This window comes from Anguilla rostrata, chromosome 3 (genome assembly GCF_018555375.3).
Source record: "Anguilla rostrata isolate EN2019 chromosome 3, ASM1855537v3, whole genome shotgun sequence".
Classification (NCBI taxonomy): Eukaryota; Metazoa; Chordata; class Actinopteri; order Anguilliformes; family Anguillidae; genus Anguilla; species Anguilla rostrata.
In genome coordinates, this window is record NC_057935.1 from 10,167,524 (window position 1) to 10,187,531 (window position 20,008).

The window sequence follows — 20,008 nt, forward strand, 5'->3', positions numbered from 1 at the left end:
ATAAAATACTACCGAAACAATAGTACATAATAGCATTAGGCCATACTTTTCAGCAATTTAAAATAATCAGAATGAAAGTCGCTTTTTATAAATAAAGAACAAAAAAATGAACGACTACATTTGCATATGTAGGCTACAACACGAAGTATTGAGAAATTGTCACAAACCAAAATTATGTAAAATAACAGTTTCTTAACTTGAAGCAGAGAATAATTATTTATGGAGCGCAACGTAACCAACATCCTTACCTTCTCACTACTGGGGAGCGTTTGGTTCCGTTTAAACGTGTCTGCTCCATTAATACTGATGAGCTCAGCATCCGCAGGCGGAAATGGCGCAGGGAAAACCACAACGTCACTCTTCAGTGTGTCTGAGCTAAAACACACATCATACTGCTGCGTAGATTTGGAGTAAGACCAGCTCCCGTCAGGGTGTGTTGTGATCACTGGAGCACTGTACTTTCTCAGACTGCCGTCCGTCCTGTGGCACTTTACAGCAATTAAACTAATAAGGCTAAGCAAAAATATAACGGAGACTGATACAATGGCGATCAGCAAATAGAAATTTAAATCAGAGAAACTCTCCTCTTTGGTAGGTAATTGTCTGAATGATGTTTGTATTTCACCGGCATCTTCAACAACTACAACATCAATAGACACAGTCGCTGAGAGGGAAGGTTCTCCGTGGTCCGAAATCAAAATTACCAATGGATGAGTCTTCAAATCATTGTCACTCATTCGCCTCTTGGTCCTTATTTCCCCGGTGCTGCTTCCGATTCGGAAGAGACTACTTCCCTTGGGTTCAGCGACGCGATAAGAAAGCAGCGCATTGTAACCAGAGTCTGCGTCTACAGCCCTGATCTTGGCTACAAAGTATCCCGCTTCAGCAGAATAGGGAATGTTCTCAGTATTAACGGAGCCCTGATCAGAATAGGGCGGGAGAACCGCGGGACTGTTGTCATTCTCATCAAGAATAAAAACATTCACAGTCACGTTGTTGCTTAGTGGAGGAAGGCCGGAGTCCGTTGCCTTAACTTGAAACTGGAACGTTTTCACTTCTTCATAGTTAAAAGACTGCAAGCTGTATATTTCTCCATTGACAGAGTTTATGTTGACCATTGGTGACCGAGAGGTCGAACTCTCCAATAAGGAATAGATAAGTTTAGAATTTTCTTTCAAGTCTGAGTCAAATGCAGATATGGTGTAAATAACAGATCCCACTTGGCTGTTTTCTTTCACGTATACGGTAATCACAGGCTCTGAAAAGTGTGGTGCGTTGTCGTTCACATCAGAAACATGTACTGTAACAATACTGGTGCTGGAGAGAGGCGGAATCCCTTCGTCAGTAGCTGTGACGGTAACATTGTACTGAGTACTACTCTCTCTGTCCAGTGGACCATCAATCACTAATGAGTAATAGTTATCATTTGAAGACTGGAGTTTAAAAGGAACAGAGCCAACAATGCGACAATGAACAATTCCGTTTTTGCCTCCGTCTTTATCTGAGACTGTAATTGAGGCAACAACTGTGCCGATTTTAGCATCTTCTCTCACCGTGTTCAACACTGAAGTTACTGATAATTCTGGAGAGTTGTCATTTACATCCACAACTTCAATTAATAGCTTACAATGAGTACTCCGGGGAGTTGGGCCTTTATCACGGGCTTGGATGCGTAATTCAAACGCAGTATTTTCCTCATAGTCAAGATCGCCCTTTGTAGCAATGCCACCGGTATCCTGATTAATTGAGAAAATGTCTGTGGGATTCACATTACCGTGTCGAACAAATGAGTACAGAATCTCGCCGTTTACTCCTTCGTCCATGTCGGTTGCATTAAGTTTTATGATTGGTGTTCCAAAAGGAACATTTTCAGGAATACGGACTTTGTAAAGAGAGCTGCTGAATGCTGGAGTATTGTCGTTCACATCGATTACATTGACAATGATCTGTGACGTCCCGGACCTGGGAGGTTTTCCCCCATCAACAGCAGTCAGTACGAGCTGAATCACAGACTGCTTCTCTCGGTCTAAAGCTTTCTGTAGCACTAACTCAGGAGACACACTCTGCTCAGCACCGCTCTGTACATCCAGAGAAAAGTGTTCATTCGGACTCAGTTTATAGGTCTTTACCGAGTTACTACCCAGATCGGGGTCATTGGCTAAAGGAAGGGGAAATCTTTCCCCGGGAAACGCACCTTCAGTAATATTCAATACATTAAATTTCTCCTGAAAAACTGGCGCATTATCATTAATGTCCAAGATATTTACGTCAATACGATAGACATTCACAGGATTATGAACCACTGCCTCTATCTTGAGAGCGCATTTCGGAATACTAAAACACAACTCTTCTCTGTCGAGCCTTTCGTTCACAATTAAAACACCAGTCTGTACATTTACCTCAAAATACTTCGTACTGGATCCGGACACGATCTGAAACGTGCGTAATTCCAACTCCTTGATATTAAGGTTTAGATCCTTCGTTATGTTTCCCACAACAGTTCCCTTGTTCACCTCTTCAGAGATGGAATATGCAATCTTCTGAAAGGACCCAGCCCACAGACAAGAAAAAATCACACATTGAATCCAAATGCGCCATTCTTGAATGTAAAATCCCATCGCTTCCCAGACGGGCAGTGACACTGAAATTTACTACGTAAAAAAATAATTTTCTCACGTTTGCACGACCAGTATGGTAATATTAAACTGACGACTGCAACGACTGTGCGCCTTATTGTAACAAAGCTGTATTTCCTCTATCGGTGACACACAGATAACAGAAAAGGAGGAGCCCCGAAAAGCACGTTTTTTCCATGGTCAACAGCGACACCGTGTGCTTTTAATAGCCAAGGCAAGACATTACAGAAATCAGCTTTGCAAAATTAAAGAACAATTCCCATCATCAACTCATATTTTTACTCAAGACTTGTTTTTTTATTATTCAAAGTTAAAATTACAATGATTCTAAGACGTACGTAATTGGAAATTGCATGTGTGCATTTTGCGCACTGCCATCATACAAGGCAATGGAAGCCTTTAAGTCAAGCATTTCTCTCACAGCACGATTAGAACGATCCAAAACGGAGATATTGTTGTCTATGGTGCTATGGTCTCTGCCCCCAAATAAATCATATGTTTTACAAGAGACAACAATGGAATCAGAAAAAAAAACCTGACAGATTACAACCTTTGTTGTTGCAAAAATATTTGCTAGATCATATTCTCAATTTTAATTACTGACTATAATGGGAACTGTTTTTTTAGGTTTACACGATTTTTATCAAGTGTATTTACATATAAGGACATTCATTTGTGTACAACAGTTTAAAATGATCTACTTTAATTCATTTCTTGGGTATGATATTAGAAAATGAATTCATGACCGCATTAAATAAATAGCATATCAAGAAATATAATCCATGGAAAATGCTTTTAAATAAAAAACAAAAATAATTAAATCATTTTTTATTAATTTCTTTTTTCTTATTAGTCATATGGCTAGTTAGTCATGAACACAGGATGGCCAGGTTACAGTCTGCAAAGAATTATATATATTATAAAAGCCTGCAGAGTTCTGGGAAAAGGTCCTGTGCACAGATGAGACCAAGATTAACTCATGCGATTGCAAGAGCAAAGTGTGGTAGCCAAAACGAACTGCCCAAGATCCAAAGCACTCCCCCTCATCACAGTGCGTGGGTGTTATGGTTTGGGCATGTATGGCTGCCACAGGCATGGGCTCACTTATCTTCATTGACAATATAACTGCTGATAGTAGTGGCAGAATGAATTCTGAAGTGTACAGAAATAGCTTGGCTCAAGTTCAAGCAAATGCCTCCAAACTCATAAGATGGTGCTTCATTCTACAGCAAGACTATGGTCTCAAACATACTGCTAAAGCAACAAAGGAGTTTTGCCAATGCCAAAAACAGGAAAATTCTTGATTGGCCAAATCAGTCATCCATTCTGAATCCAATTGAACATGCGTTTCATGTGTTGAAGTGAAAACTGAAGGTGAGTAGCCCCTGAAACAAGCAGTAGCTGAAGATGGCTGCAGTTCAGGCCTGGCAGAGCATTACCAGAGAAGGCGCTCAGCACCTGGTGATGTCTATGATTCACAGACCTTGTCATTGCATTCAAAGGATATGTGACAAGTATTAAACATGCCTACTTTCATTTACATAAGATTAATATGTCCCAAAATGTATGGTGTCCAGGAATGGAGGGATTATTGATAAAAAGTTTAGTAATATCTACACGGTGAAACCAAAAAGTATACAAATGAATAAAATCTGAGAATCTGCACTTTAACCACATGCAAATTGTCTGATTACAAATGAAAAATTGGGGAGCGCAAAGCCAAATCAAGAATAAAATATCTTTGCCCCAAACATTATGGAGGGCACTGTACATTAAAATATTCATATTCTACAATGTGTCCAGCGTGCATGCAAGTATTAATTTAAAGGAATTGACTATTTGACTATCTTACCTTCTCACTGCTGGGGAGCGTTTGGTTCCGTTTGAACGTGTCCGCTCCATTAATGCTAATCAGCTCCGCATCAGCAGGCGGAAATGGCGCAGGAAAAACCACAACGTCACTCTTCAGTGTGTCTGAGCTAAAACACACGTCATACTGCTGCGTAGATTTGGAGTAAGACCAGCTCCCGTCAGGGTGTGTGGTGATCACTGGGGGGCTGTACTTGTTCAACCCACTGTCCGTTTTGTGGCATTTTACAGCTATTAAAATAATGAAGCTCAGCAAAAATATAACTGATATAGAAACAATTGCGATCAGCAAATAGAGATTTAAATCTGAGAAAGTCTCCTCCTTGGCAGGCAGCTGTCTGAATGACGTCTGTAGGCCAACATCACTGCCATCTTCAACAACCACAACATCAATGGACACAGTCGCTGAGAGAGAGGGTTCTCCGTGGTCAGAAATCAAGATCACCAATGGATGAGTCTTTAAGTCATTGTCACTCATTCGCCTCTTTGTCCTTATTTCCCCGGTGCTGCTTCCGATTCGGAAGAGGCTGCTTCCCTTAGGTTCAGAGATGTGATAAGAAAGCAGCGCATTGTAACCAGAGTCTGCGTCTACAGCCCTGATCTTGGCGACATAGTAGCCCGCTTCAGCAGAATATGGGATGTTCTCGGTGTTAACGGAGCCCTGATCAGAATAGGGCGAGAGAACCACAGGGCTGTTGTCATTCTCATCCAAGATAAAAGCGTTCACAGTCACGTTAGCGCTTAGTGGAGGAACGCCGGAGTCCGTGGCCTGAAGTATAAACTGAAATGTTTTTATGTCCTCGTAGTTAAACGACTGAAGAGTATATATTTCTCCACTGACTGAGTTCACGCTGACGGCCGATAGTCGGGGCACACCTTTGGCAGAAGTGTCAAATAAAGAATACGTAAGTTTAGAGTATTCTTTAGAGTCTGGGTCAAATGCAGATATCGTATGAATAACAGAACCCACTGGACTGTTTTCTTTCAAATACAAGTTAATGACTGGTTCAGGAAAATGTGGCGCATTGTCATTGACATCAGAAACGTGTACAGTAATAACGGCGGTGGTGGAAAGAGGGGGAGTCCCTTCATCTGTAGCTTTGATGGTGATATTGTACAGAAAAGCGCTTTCTCTATCCAGTGGCCCGTCAACCACTAAAGAGTAATCGTTCTTATAGGAAGACTGCAGTTTAAAAGGAACGGCACCAACCAAGATACAATTAAATTGTCCATTTTTTCCAGCGTCTTTATCTGTTACGGTTATAAAAGCGACTAATGTGCCTCTGTGAGCATCTTCTTTTACTGGGCTCATAAGTGACGTCACTGTTATTTCTGGCGCGTTGTCGTTGATATCAACTGCTTCCACTAACACTTTACAGTGAGTACTCCTTGGAGTTGAGCCTTTATCCTGTGCTTTCACGCGTATCTCGTAGGCAGAATTTTCCTCAAAATCCAAATTCCCTATCATTGTGATTTCTCCTGTTATCGAATCAATGGCAAACATATCCGAAGGATTTAAACTTCCTCGTTCAGCTAAAGAATATACAAGCTCACCGTTCAATCCTTCATCGAGGTCTGTGGCATTAAGTGTAATTATTTTTGTTCCAAGCGACACATTCTCATTCACACGGACTTTATAAAGAGATTTGCTGAATACTGGAGCATTGTCATTAGCATCGATTACATTGACAATTATCTGTAATGTTCCGGATCTGGGAGGTTTTCCCCCATCAACAGCAGTCAGTACGAGCTGAATCACAGACTGCTTCTCTCGGTCTAAGGCTTTCTGCAGCACTAGCTCGGGAGACACACTCTGCTCTCCACCGCTCTGTACATCCAGTGAGAAGTGTTCATTCGGACTCAGCTTGTAGGTCTTTACTGAGTTGCTGCCCACATCGGGGTCAATAGCAATTGGGAGAGGGAATCTCTCCCCAGAAACGGACGATTCAGGAATATTCAACACTCGTGATTTGTCCTGGAACGACGGCGCATTATCATTAATGTCTAAAATATTTACTTCGATGCGGTGACGGTGCATAGGCTGATTCATTATTGTTTGTATATTTAGAGAGCACTTCGCCAAATTCGCACATAGCACCTCTCTGTCTATTCGGTCATTAACATAAAGAAAACCGGTTTTCAAATTTACCTGAAAATATCTTTTGTTAGAACCAGCTGCAATATGAAGCCCTCTAGATTCCAAGTCTTGCATATTGAGGCTGAGATCCTTTGCGATATTTCCAACAAATGTCCCTTTATTCACCTCTTCCGAAATGGAATACACAGTCTGTGCCGAAGACCAACCCAGCAAACAAAGCAACGCAATACACGTAATCCACACATGAACCGTATGTTCCCAAAGGCCCATCATTGCGCTGGTTTATCCCGGAAGTCCAATAAACTCTGGAAAAAGCAAATCATATATTCCAAATGAAAAGATACATTTAAATTCAAACCATGTATATTCGAAATCCTGCGCCGCACTATGATTATGTGCCCGTGTCTGCAACAAAGCGACCGGGCTTGTGAGCTTCACCCTCTTCTCCAAAAGGAGGAGTCCTGGATGTACTATTTTTTGTGGTCTATAGCGACACCGTGTGTCAAACCTACTGAAATCAATAAAGTTTGTCATGATTACAGTCAAAAGAAATCTTGCACATTTGCAATTCCTTCGTATTTTTTAAATGAGAAAGAATTGCAACAAGAAAAACATACGACAAATAGCTACAATTGGGACTGTAGCAAAACGCCAACACACAGCAGTCATTAAAAGACCGTTATATGAAATGAGCTATTACAAATTATTTTTCGTGTTAACTGAATGGAAATGGAAGTTAACTCTACAAACAGTGAAACTGTATAAATGATCCAATCCTGTTTTTCATATATGATACCTCCGATCGTCATTCCCTTAGGCATGTCATATAATAACAGATATGCCGGAGATAGCAGACGATTCCGGGCCAAAGATACGTGAGTTTAGACACTTCAGTCAGGAATGGTAATGGAAAGTGTGCTGTGGATCAAAAGTGGCCAAAATGCAACCAATCACGTGCGGCATTTTAATTTTGAGCCGTATTGAGGCCCAACTGCAGCCAGCCAAATTTAAGGAATTTAACGAATTCTGGGCCAAAAGTGGCCGAATGCATATCACACCGGAGAGATGATCTCATCAAGGCTGAGTAGCAGCTGCGTTCTGGCAGGCAGATTCGGATGGATTCGTCGCCGTCATTCCATGGCGGTATGTGGGCCAATTGAAGTGGCAACTGTGGGCCAGCACTGGGCCGTCACTCAGTTACTATCGGGGACGCATATAAATCTATTAAAAGAAACTGATATTGCAAATAATAGTACTCATTATTTCTATGCATAAAAAATACTCGCGCGTAATTACGCATAAAAATTAAAATTAAAAAGTCTATTTGGAGCGTCTCTCTCAACTGAAGGACCTAGGTGCCTTTGTTTCGGCTAAGGATGGACTGTTGTCGTATGTGTAAAAATGTTTTTATCGAACAGTGGGCAACACGTATCCAAGCTCAACAGGTAATACCATAAGTGCATTGTCATAAAAAAAATCATGACCATGGTTCGATTACTCGACCTTCTTCGACTCGTTTCAACAAACAGCGCGATGGTTTCTAAGACTAATGGTCAATCGGACTCACTTGTGTACCAATTTCAAATTGCATGTGATTTCACTGAAGAGTGCCCGAAAAGGCAAATTAATTTAACTCTGAAACGTGTTCTGTAGCGTGTTATGATGGAAACTAAAATGAGATATTTCACCAAGTCGTGTTAATGCTTACAGAATTAGTAAACAGACTGACATATTTGAGCAGGACAAAAATCTTCAAAAAAGAATAACTCTTTAAAAGGACGGATAGTAAATGACAGGCCAGATATGTACATTTCGCACAGAGGGGTTCCTAAATTTAATTCACTACATTTTATTTAATTCTGCATAAAATATGAAAGCCAAAGCGATCTAAGCAAACGTCTTTGGTATACCATGAACATAAAACCAAAGAAAACAAGATATACAACCGTATCAACAGAAAAACCAGAACTTTGTCAAAGAGATGTTAAGGAAACTGAAGTAAACATTTTAAAGCAAAGTGGCACTACATTAAAGTAAACTGCGACATCAAATACTACCGAAACAATAGTAAAAAATAGCATTAGGCCATACTTTTAAGTAATTTAAAATAATCAGAGTGAGAGTCGCTTTTTATAGATAAAGAACAAAAAAATTAACGACTACATTTGCATATGTAGGCTACAACACGAAGTTTTGAAAAATTGTCACAAAACAAAATGATGTAAAATATCAGATTATCTTAACTTGAAGCAGAGAATAATTATTTATGGAGCGTAACGTAACCAACATCCTTACCTTCTCACTACTGGGGAGCGTTTGGTTCCGTTTAAACGTGTCTGCTCCATTAATACTGATGAGCTCTGCATCTGCAGGCGGAAATGGCGCAGGGAAAACCACAACGTCACTCTTCAGTGTGTCTGAGCTGAAACACACGTCATACTGCTGCGTAGATTTGGAGTAAGACCAGCTCCCGTCAGGGTGTGTTGTGATCACTGGAGCACTGTACTTTCTCAGACTGCCGTCCGTCCTGTGGCACTTTACAGCAATTAAACTAATAAGGCTAAGCAAAAATATAACGGAGACTGATACAATGGCGATCAGCAAATAGAAATTTAAATCCGAGAAACTCTCCTCTTTGGTAGGTAATTGTCTGAATGATGTTTGTATTTCACCGGCATCTTCAACAACTACAACATCAATAGACACAGTCGCTGAGAGGGAAGGTTCTCCGTGGTCAGAAATCAAAATCACCACTGGATGAGTCTTCAAGTCATTGTCACTCATTCGCCTCTTGGTCCTTATTTCCCCGGTGCTGCTTCCGATTCGGAAGAGGCTGCTTCCCTTGGGTTCAGCGACGCGATAAGAAAGCAGCGCATTGTAACCAGAGTCTGCGTCTACAGCCCTGATCTTGGCTACAAAGTATCCCGCTTCAGCAGAATAGGGAATGTTCTCAGTATTAACGGAGCCCTGATCAGAATAGGGCGGGAGAACCGCGGGACTGTTGTCATTCTCATCAAGAATAAAAACATTCACAGTCACGTTGTTGCTTAGTGGAGGAAGGCCGGAGTCCGTTGCCTTAACTTGAAACTGGAACGTTTTCACTTCTTCATAGTTAAAAGACTGCAAGCTGTATATTTCTCCATTGACAGAGTTTATGTTGACCATTGGTGACCGAGAGGTCGAACTCTCCAATAAGGAATAGGTAAGTTTAGAATTTTCTTTCAAGTCTGAGTCAAATGCAGATATGGTGCAAATAACAGATCCCACTTGGCTGTTTTCTTTCACGTATACGGTAATCACAGGCTCTGAAAAGCGTGGTGCGTTATCGTTCACATCTGAAACATGTACAGTAATAATGCTGCTGCTGGAGAGAGGCGGAATCCCTTCATCAGTAGCTGTGATGGTGACATTGTACTGAGTACTACTCTCTCTGTCCAGTGGACCATCAATCACTAATGAGTAATAGTTATCATTTGAAGACTGGAGTTTAAAAGGAACAGAGCCAACAATGCGACAATGAACAATTCCGTTTTTGCCTCCGTCTTTATCCGAGACCGTAATTAAGGCAGTAACTGTGCCGATTTTGGCGTCTTCTCTCACCGTGTTCAGCACTGAAGTTACTGAAATTTCTGGAGAGTTGTCATTTACATCCACAACTTCAATTAAGAGCTTACAATGAGTACTCCGGGGAGTTGGGCCTTTATCTCGGGCTTGAATGCGTAATTCAAATGCAGCATTTTCCTCATAGTCAAGATCGCCCTTCGTAGAGATGTCACCGGTATCCTGATTAATTGAGAAAATGTCTGTGGGATTCACATTACCGTGTTGAACAAATGAGTACAGAACCTCGCCGTTTATGCCTTCGTCCATGTCCGTTGCATTGAGTTTTATGATTGGTGTCCCAAAAGGAACATTCTCAGAAATACGGACTTTGTAAAGGGAGCTGCTGAATGCTGGTGTGTTGTCGTTCACATCGATTACATTGACAATGATCTGTAATGTCCCGGATCTGGGAGGTTTTCCCCCGTCAACAGCAGTCAGTACGAGCTGAATCACAGACTGCTTCTCTCGGTCTAAAGCTTTCTGCAGCACTAGCTCAGGAGACACACTCTGCTCTGCACCGCTCTGTACATCCAGTGAGAAGTGTTCATTCGGACTAAGCTTATAGGTCTTCACTGAGTTACTACCCAAATCGGGGTCATTTGCTAAAGGAAGGGGAAATCTTTCCCCAGGAAATGCACCTTCAGTAATATTCAATACATGAAATGTCTCCTTAAAAACTGGCGCATTATCATTAATGTCCAAGATATTTACGTCAATACGATAGACATTCACAGGATCATGAGCCACGGCCTCTATCTTCAGAAAGCATTTCGACGTGCTATAACACAACTCTTCTCTGTCGAGCCTTTCGTTCACAATTAAAACACCAGTCTGTAAATTTACCTCAAAATACTTCGTACTGGACCCGGACACGATCTGAAACGTGCGTAATTCCAACTCCTTGATATTAAGGTTTAGATCCTTCGTTATATTTCCCACAACAGTTCCCTTGTTCACCTCTTCAGAGATGGAATATACAATCTTCTGAAAGGACCCAGCCCACAGACAAGAAAAAATCACACATTGAATCCAAATGCGCCATTCTTGAATGTAATATCCCATCGCTTCCCAGACGGGCAGTGACACTGAAATTTACTACGTAAAAAAATGACAATTTCTCACGTTTGCACGACCAGTATGGTAATATTAAACTGACGACTGCAACGACTGTGCGACTTATTGTAACAAAGCTGTATTTCCTCTATCGGTGACACACAGATAACAGAAAAGGAGGAGCCCCGAAAAGCACGTTTTTTCCGTGGTCAACAGCGACACCGTGCGCTTTAACTGGCCAATGCAGGACATTATAGAAATCAACTTTGCAAAATTAAGATCAATTCCCATAATCAACTTAAAATGACAATAATTCTAAGACGTGTATACGATATTGGAAATTGCATGTATGAATTTTGCGCACTGCCATTATAAAAGGCAATGGAAGCCTTTAAGTCAAACAATTTTCTCTCATACCACAATTATAAAGATACAAAAATGAGATACTGTTGTCTATGGTGCTATGGTTTCTGCCCCAAAATAAATGATATGTTTTACAAGAGACAACAATGGAATCAGAAAAAACACGACAGATTACAACCTTTCTTGTTGCAAAAATATTTGCTAGATCATATTCTCAATTTAAATTACTGACATTAATGGGAACTGTGTTTTAGGTTTACACGATTTTTATCAAGTGTATTTACATATAAGGATATGCATTTATGTACAACAGTTTAAAATTATCTGCTATAATTCATATCTTGGGTATGATATTAGAAAACGAATTCATGACCGCATTAAAGAAACCACATATCAAGAAATATAATCCATTAGAAATGCTTCTAAATAAAAATAATTCATTTAATAATTTTTTATTAATTTATTTTTACTTATTAGTCATATGGCTGCAATAGATTATATGGCGTTTTCATCGGAAACTGTACATTCTCTTTTAGACACAAAAAATAAATGTAAGTAAAAGAACTACATCGGTGAACGAGAAAGAAACGAAAGACAAAGTTCACAGCAATGTACAAGTATGTATCAAGACAAACGGCTTTCTGGAATATTTACTGAAATGAATATGTAATTTAAAATCTGATGTTATGCCTTGTCCTGAAGTCGAAATCACCTTTTAATATGCCATTTAGAGTTAGGAATTATGAAGCCCAACTGTATTAGTGAGCAGAAATTTGTGCCACAGAAGTAGAATAGAAGTTCTGTTATGCCGGCATTTTAGTTTATTTATTAATCTGGATGTAATAGATGTTTCCGGGAGGTGGACCGCTACAAGCTATAACTCACGTGACCATAAACTTCAAACTGCAATTTTCGTTAAATTCCTTCATCCTACTTTGAATCACAGTAGTTCGTAAAATTCAGAGAGGTTTCCCGGACTTTATTTCAATCTGGAAAAGTTTGCACATTAAAATTGGTGGATTCATACACTAAACACGTTGTCCTGTATGAGTGCGTTGAGGGTGACTAACTGACTACTACTACTTTATTGATTCGTTCATTTATTTCTTAATTTTATGAATAAAGTGCATGAAAGACACACTTAACTTTAAGTCATCAAGTATCAAAACGCAAAGGTGTGACAGGCCCAGTCATGTAATTAAGCACACATTCAAATAAACCACTGGAGTATAGCACTATCGAATTTATCTTCTTTGGAAAAATATATACTCTTAAAAATGTATATACGTACAAATGCTTAACTATAGCCTATACTTACCTTCTCGCAGTTGGGGAGCGTTTGGTTCCGTTTAAAAGTGTCCGCTCCATTAATGCTAATCAGCTCTGCATCCACAGGAGGAAACGGCGCAGGGAAAACCACAACGTCACTCTTCAGTGTGTCTGAGCTAAAACACACGTCATACTGCTGCGTAGATTTGGAGTAAGACCAGCTCCCATCAGGATGAGTGGTGATCACCGGAGCACTGTACTTGCTTAAACCGCCGTCCGTCCGGTGACATTTTACAGCTATTAAACTAACTAGACTCAGCAAAAATATAACGGATATCGAGACAATGGCGATCAGCAAATAGAAATTTAAATCCGAGAAAGTCTCCTCCTTGGCAGGCAACTGCCTGAATGATGTTTGTATTTCACCGGCATCTTCAACAACCACAACATCAATAGACACAGTCGCTGAGAGGGAAGGTTGTCCGTGGTCAGAAATCAAAATCACCAATGGATGAGTCTTCAAGTCATTGTCACTCATTCGCCTCTTTGTCCTTATTTCCCCGGTGCTGCTTCCGATTCGGAATAGGCTGCTCCCCTTGGGTTCCGTGATGTGATAAGAAAGCAGCGCATTGTAACCAGAGTCTGCGTCCACAGCCCTGATCTTGGCCACAAAGTATCCCGCTTCAGCAGAATAGGGAATGTTCTCAGTATTAACGGAGCCCTGATCAGAATAGGGCGGGAGAACAGCAGGACTGTTGTCATTCTCATCAAGAATAAGAACATTCACAGTCACGTTGTTACTTAGTGGCGGAAGACCAGAGTCGGTGGCCTGAATATGAAACTGGAAGTTTTTATCTTCCTCGTAGTTAAAAGACTGCATGCTGTATATTTCACCACTGACAGAGTTCACGTTTACCATTGCTGGCTTAAACTTGTAACTGTCCACTAAGGAATAAATAATTTTTGAATTTTCTTTCAAGTCTGGATCAAACGCAGATATGGTGTAAATAACAGATCCCACTTGGTTGTTTTCTTTCACGTATACGGTAATCACAGGCTCTGAAAATTGTGGCGCGTTATCGTTCACATCAGAGACATGTACAGTCATGACACGAGTACTGGATAGAGGCGGAATTCCTTCATCTGTAGCTGTGATGGTGACATTGTACTGAGTACTACTCTCTCTGTCCAGCGGACCATCAACCACTAATGAGTAATAGTTATCATTAGAAGACTGGAGTTTAAAAGGAACAGAGCCAACGATGCGACAATGAACAATTCCGTTTTTACCTCCGTCTTTATCTGATACCTCAATTAAAGCTAGAGATGTGCCAATTTTGGCGTCTTCTCTAATAGAGTTTATTAGGGACGATACTGAAATATCGGGAGAGTTGTCATTCACATCAACAACTTCAATCAATAGTTTACAATGAGTGCTTCGAGGAGGCAGGCCTTTATCTTGAGCTTGGACGCGTAATTCAAAAGCAACATTTTCTTCAAAGTCAAGATTTCCCTTAACGGTAATCACACCAATGTGCTGATCAATTGAGAAAATTTCCAGTGGATTCACATTGCCGTGCCTAACAAATGAGTACAGAATTTCACTGTTTACTCCTTCATCTGTGTCTATCGCATTAACTGTTATTATTGAGGTTCCGAAAGGCACATTCTCTGACACACGGACTTTATAAAGAGAGCTGTTGAATGCTGGCGTGTTGTCATTCACATCGATTACATGGACAATGATCCCTAATGTCCCGGATCTGGGAGGTTTCCCTCCGTCAACAGCAGTCAGTACGAGCTGAATCACAGACTGCTTCTCTCGGTCTAAAGCTTTCTGCAGCACTAACTCAGCAGATACACTCTGCTCTCCACCGCTCTGTACATCCAGCGAGAAGTGTTCATTCGGACTCAGCTTGTAGTTTTTTACTGAGTTAATGCCCACGTCAAGATCATTGGCCAATGGCAGAGGAAACCTTTCTCCGGGAAATGTCAACTCTGTAATATTAAATATTTGCCATTTATCAGAGAATGATGGCGCATTATCATTTATGTCCAGAATATTAATTTCAACGCGATAGAAATTCACAGGATTATGAGCCACGGCCTCTATCTTCAGAAAGCATTTCGACGTGCTAGAACACAACTCCTCCCTGTCGAGCCTTTCGTTCACGATCAAAACACCAGTCTGTAAATTTACCTCAAAATACTTCTTACTGGAACCGGACATGATCTGAAACATGCGCAATTCCAGCTCCTGGAGATTAAGGTTAAGATCCTTCGTAATATTTCCCACAACGGTCCCCTTGTTCACCTCTTCCGAAACAGAATAGACAATCTTCTGAAAGGACACAACCCATAGACAAGAAAAAAACACAAACTGTATCCAAATACGCAATCTTCGAAAGGGAAATCCCATCGCTTCTGAAGAGGACGGTGGTACAGAAATAGAAGCTGAATTTTCAATGCAAATATAAACACTCACACAGCCACGATGCTAATATGAACTCGGTGAGGGCAGCTATATGCGACTTATTGAAACAAAGGCGTATTTCCTCTGTTACAGAAATGCAGCTAAAAGAACAGGAGGAGCTCCGCAACGTTCGAATTTCCATGGTCAACAGCGACACCATGTGTTAATAGGATATGATCAAAATAAATACTATTAATATTTGAAGACTAAACCCAAGATAATTCTTAATCTGTTGTTCACTCAGCACTACTTTTTCTTCAGAGTTACAACAAAGCTTCTAAAGCGAGAAAATGTAACTGTAGGCCCACACTAGATGCGTAAATTATTACGCACTGGTCTCATACAGGTAAAAGAGTAACTTAAAGTAAAACAGCTTTCTCCAAAATGACCATTCAAATGACTAAATACTGATAAAGTATTTAAGGTCCTAGAGTTGCAATTCCATACAAATCACATGCAAATCAATAGACAATGGAAGTAAAGAGGAAAAACAGAGACAGCCTTTAAAACAATCAGACAAACTTACACAGTACCAAGTCCAGTGTTAATTCAACTAATAGAGTACACATCAGTCCAATACGGATTATATATATACTCTGAATACAAGTAATTTTATAATTGCATGCATTATATGTAATTAATTTCCACCCGAGTCAAGCTGGAATCATGACTCAGAGGTTTTTCTATGTTGGATGCGTGCATTTCTGGCGATTCGTGTAATGAACATATGTTTTCTGGAACTTTACAAGCTATGATTTACGTGATCATAAAATTAATAAAATTGCAGCGTCGCGTAAAATCGGTACCCTTCAAAACGGACATTTGCCATCTACTTCGAATCACAGCAAAGCTTGTTAAATTCGCGTCTCCGATGACAACTGGTGTTAAAAACTTAGTCTGCTACAATATTACTCAAACTGGAAAAGTATGCGCGTAAAAATACGCATTCAGTGGTAGATTGGTTCAGACAGGGAAAACACTGTCCTGTATGGACGAGTTCATTCATTTCCTTTCATTCGCTCATTAATTAATTTATTAATTTTTAAATAAATAGCATGAGAAAATAAGTGTGTGCAAGACTCTTCTCTTCAATGAAACGCAAACGTGTCACATTGCTACTTGTAGTTCCAGTAAATAAAAATGATTAAAATAAGTTCAATCATGAATATGTTCCCATCGCACAGGCAAATTATTGATTACAACGAAATGTTATTGGCCATCTTACCTTCTGACTGTTGGGGAGAGTTTGATTCCTCTTAAACGTGTCCGCTCCATTAATGCTAATCAGTTCAGCATCGGCAGGCGGAAACGGCGAAGGAAAAACTACAACGTCACTCTTCAATGTGTCTGAGCTAAAACACACGTCATACTGCTGAGTAGATTTGGAGTAAGACCAGCTCCCGTCAGGGTGTGTTGTGATCACTGGAGCGCTGTACTTGCTCAGACTGCCGTCCGTCCTGTGGCATTTTACAGCTATTAAACTAATAAGACTGAGCAAAAATATAACAGAGACTGATACAATGGCGATCAGCAAATACAGATTTAAATCAGAGAAACTCTCCTCCTTTGCAGGCAACTGTTTGAATGACGTCTGTAGGCCTGCGTCACTGCCATCTTCGACAACCACAACATCAATAGACACAGTCGCCGAGAGGGAAGGTTCTCCGTGATCAGAAATCAAAATCACCAATGGGTGAGTCTTCAAGTCATTGTCACTCATTCGCCTCTTTGTCCTTAATTCCCCGGAGCTGCTTCCGATTCGGAAGAGGCTGCTTCCCTTGGGTTCAGATATGTGATAAGAAAGCAGTGCATTGTAACCAGAGTCTGCGTCTACAGCCCTGATCTTGGCCACAAAGTATCCCGCTTCAGCAGAATAGGGAATGTTCTCAGTATTAACAGAACCCTGATCAGAATAGGGTGGGAGAACCGCAGGATTGTTGTCATTCTCATCCAAAATAAAAACGTTCACAGTCACGTTGGTACTTAATGGCGGAAGACCAGAGTCGGTAGCCTGAATATGAAACTGGAAGGTTTTCATTTCCTCGTAGTTAAAAGACTGTAAGCTGTATATTTCACCACTAACAGAATTCACGTTGACCATTGGTGCATGGAACTTAGAACTCTCCAATAAGGAAAAGGTCATTTTAGAATTTTCTTTCAAGTCTGGGTCAATTACAGATATGGTGTAAATAACAGATCCCACTTGGCCGTTTTCTTTCACGTATACGGTAATCACAGGCTCTGAAAAGTGGGGCGCGTTATCGTTCACATCAGAAACATGTACAGTAATAATGCTGGTGCTGGAGAGAGGCGGAGTCCCTTCATCCGTAGCTGCGATTGTGACGTTGTAGTGAGAAGTGCTCTCCCTGTCCAGCGGACCATCAACCACTAATGAGTAATAGTTGTCATTAGAAGACAGGAGCTTAAAAGGAACAGAGCCAAGGATGCGGCAATGAACAATTCCGTTTTTGCCTCCGTCTTGATCAGACACCACAATCGAAGCAACAGCTGTGCCGATTTTTGCGTCCTCTCTCACAGTGTTCAGCGCTGAAGTTACCGATATATCTGGAGAGTTGTCATTTACATCCACAACTTCAATTAATAGTTTACAATGAGTACTCCGTGGAGGGGTGCCTTTATCACGAGCCTGGATGCGTAATTCAAATGCAGAGGTTTCCTCATAGTCAAGACCACCACTGGTAATAATCTCGCCAGTATATTGATTAATTGTGAATATTTCTGTTGGATTCATATTACCGTGTCGAACAAATGAGTACATAATTTCGCTATTTATCCCTTCATCTATATCCGTCGCATTAAGTGTTATTATTGATGATCCAAATGGTACATTTTCATACACCCTGACTTTATAAAGGGAGCTTCTAAATGCTGGAGCATTGTCGTTGACATCGATTACGTTAACAATGATTTCTAATGTCCCGGATCTGGGAGCTTTTCCTCCGTCAACAGCAGTGAGTACGAGCTGAATCACAGACTGCTTCTCTCGGTCTAACGCTTTCTGCAGCACTAACTCAGCAGACACACTCTGCTCTCCACTGCTCTGTACATCCAGTGAGAAGTGTTCATTCGGACTCAGCTTGTAGGTCTTCACTGAGTTACTACCCACATCGGGATCACTAGCCATAGGGAGAGGAATTCTTTCACCAGAAAAGGAAGATTCTGGAATATTTAAGACGTGCGATTTTTCCAGGAATGTTGGCGCATTATCGTTTATATCTATAATATTCACCTCAAGGCGATAAAAAGTCAAAGGATTATGAGCAGCGGCCTCAATCTTCAGTGAGCATTTCGCAGAGCTCAGACACAACTCCTCTCTATCGATCCTTTCATCCACAATCAAAACACCAGTCTTCAAATTTACCTCGAAAAGGCTCTTACTGGATCCGGGTACGATTTGAAACGTGCGCGGCTCCAGTTCCTGGAGCCTAAGATTAAGATCCTTTGTTATGTTCCCCACGACGGTGCCCTTCTTCACCTCCTCGGAGACAGAATAGACAATCTTCTGAAAGGACGCAACCCACAGACATGAAAGAACAGCACACTGTATCCAAATACGCAATCCGTGACTGGAAATGCCCATCGCGTTCCAACCGCACAGCAACCCTAATTTATTATATATGCACACGCACGCTTAAGTACTCACATAACAGTTATTATGAAATGAAATTGCGGAAGCTGCTACTGCGCTACTTTTTCGTACAAAGCTTTCTCTGGTCTGTCCCTGCTACGCATATCACAAGAAAGGAGGAGCCCAGAGAGCTGTTCACGTTGCCATGGTCAACAGCGACACCGCGTGCATTAATGGTGGTAGCAAAAAACACAAAATAAAATAAAATAAAAATAAAAACAATATTAGTAATAATTGCACAAAGGTCTACTCGCAACCGTTGCACTAATCGGTTAAGTCCATTGTAAAACATAATGTTTAAAACATAAAGACGTCACATTGTCTTATATATATATATATATATATATATATAATATATATATATATATATATATATATATAATGCAAAAGCACTGGGACACTGAATTATTATTTTTTTGTGATTTTCGGGTGTTTGCATTAATATTGATTGATATGTGTAGGAACTGCTGCTGTTTTTTTTAAATTTTTTTTTTTTTTTTAAAACAGCACCCATATCTTAGAGGAGCAAAAGTAATTGGACAAATTCACATCATCTGAAATAAAGTTGTCATATTTAGTAACAGGTTGCACATCATTTAAATTCAATGACTGGCAGAAGTTTCCAAACCATAGACATCACCAGACGCTGGGTATCTTCCCTAGTGTTGCTCTGTCAGGCTTGCACTGCAGCCATCTTCATCTCCTGTTTGTTTCTAGGGCAGTGGTCTCGAACCCTGGTCCTGGAGAGCTACAGGGTCTGCTGGTTTTTGTTTTCACCTTAAAATCAGCACCCAATTGAGACCCAAGACACCAGGTGAGTTGAGTTAACTGTGTAATCAACTGCTCTAATTGATTCATGAAGTGCAGAATCACTATGAGAACCAGCAGACCCTGTAGCTCTCCAGGACCAGGGTTCGAGACCACTGTTCTAGGGTGTTGTGTCTTCAGCCTTGCGTTCAGCATATAAAATGCGTCAAATGTGTTTTGAGGCAATT

The 20,008-nt window shown here is 40.6% G+C and overlaps 1 protein-coding gene across 14 annotated transcripts in view; it reads right to left on the bottom strand.

Moving 5' to 3' along the window:
• Window positions 1-20,008, bottom strand: part of LOC135250072 (protocadherin alpha-C2-like) — a 121,390-nt gene that overhangs the window by 56,647 nt on the left and 44,735 nt on the right. The window contains exon 1 of one of the 14 annotated variants that reach the window (XM_064325977.1): window positions 12,941-16,583. The exons of 10 other annotated variants lie outside the window; for them this stretch is intronic. In XM_064325977.1, coding sequence (XP_064182047.1) covers window positions 12,941-15,310 — 2,370 coding nt within the window. In that variant the 5' untranslated portion in view covers window positions 15,311-16,583. Of the gene's footprint in view, window positions 1-248; window positions 3,367-4,488; window positions 7,505-8,898; window positions 11,528-12,940; window positions 16,584-20,008 lie in introns of those variants that run through there. 3 more of the 14 variants (XM_064325978.1, XM_064325965.1, XM_064325976.1) reach the window with 3 other exon arrangements.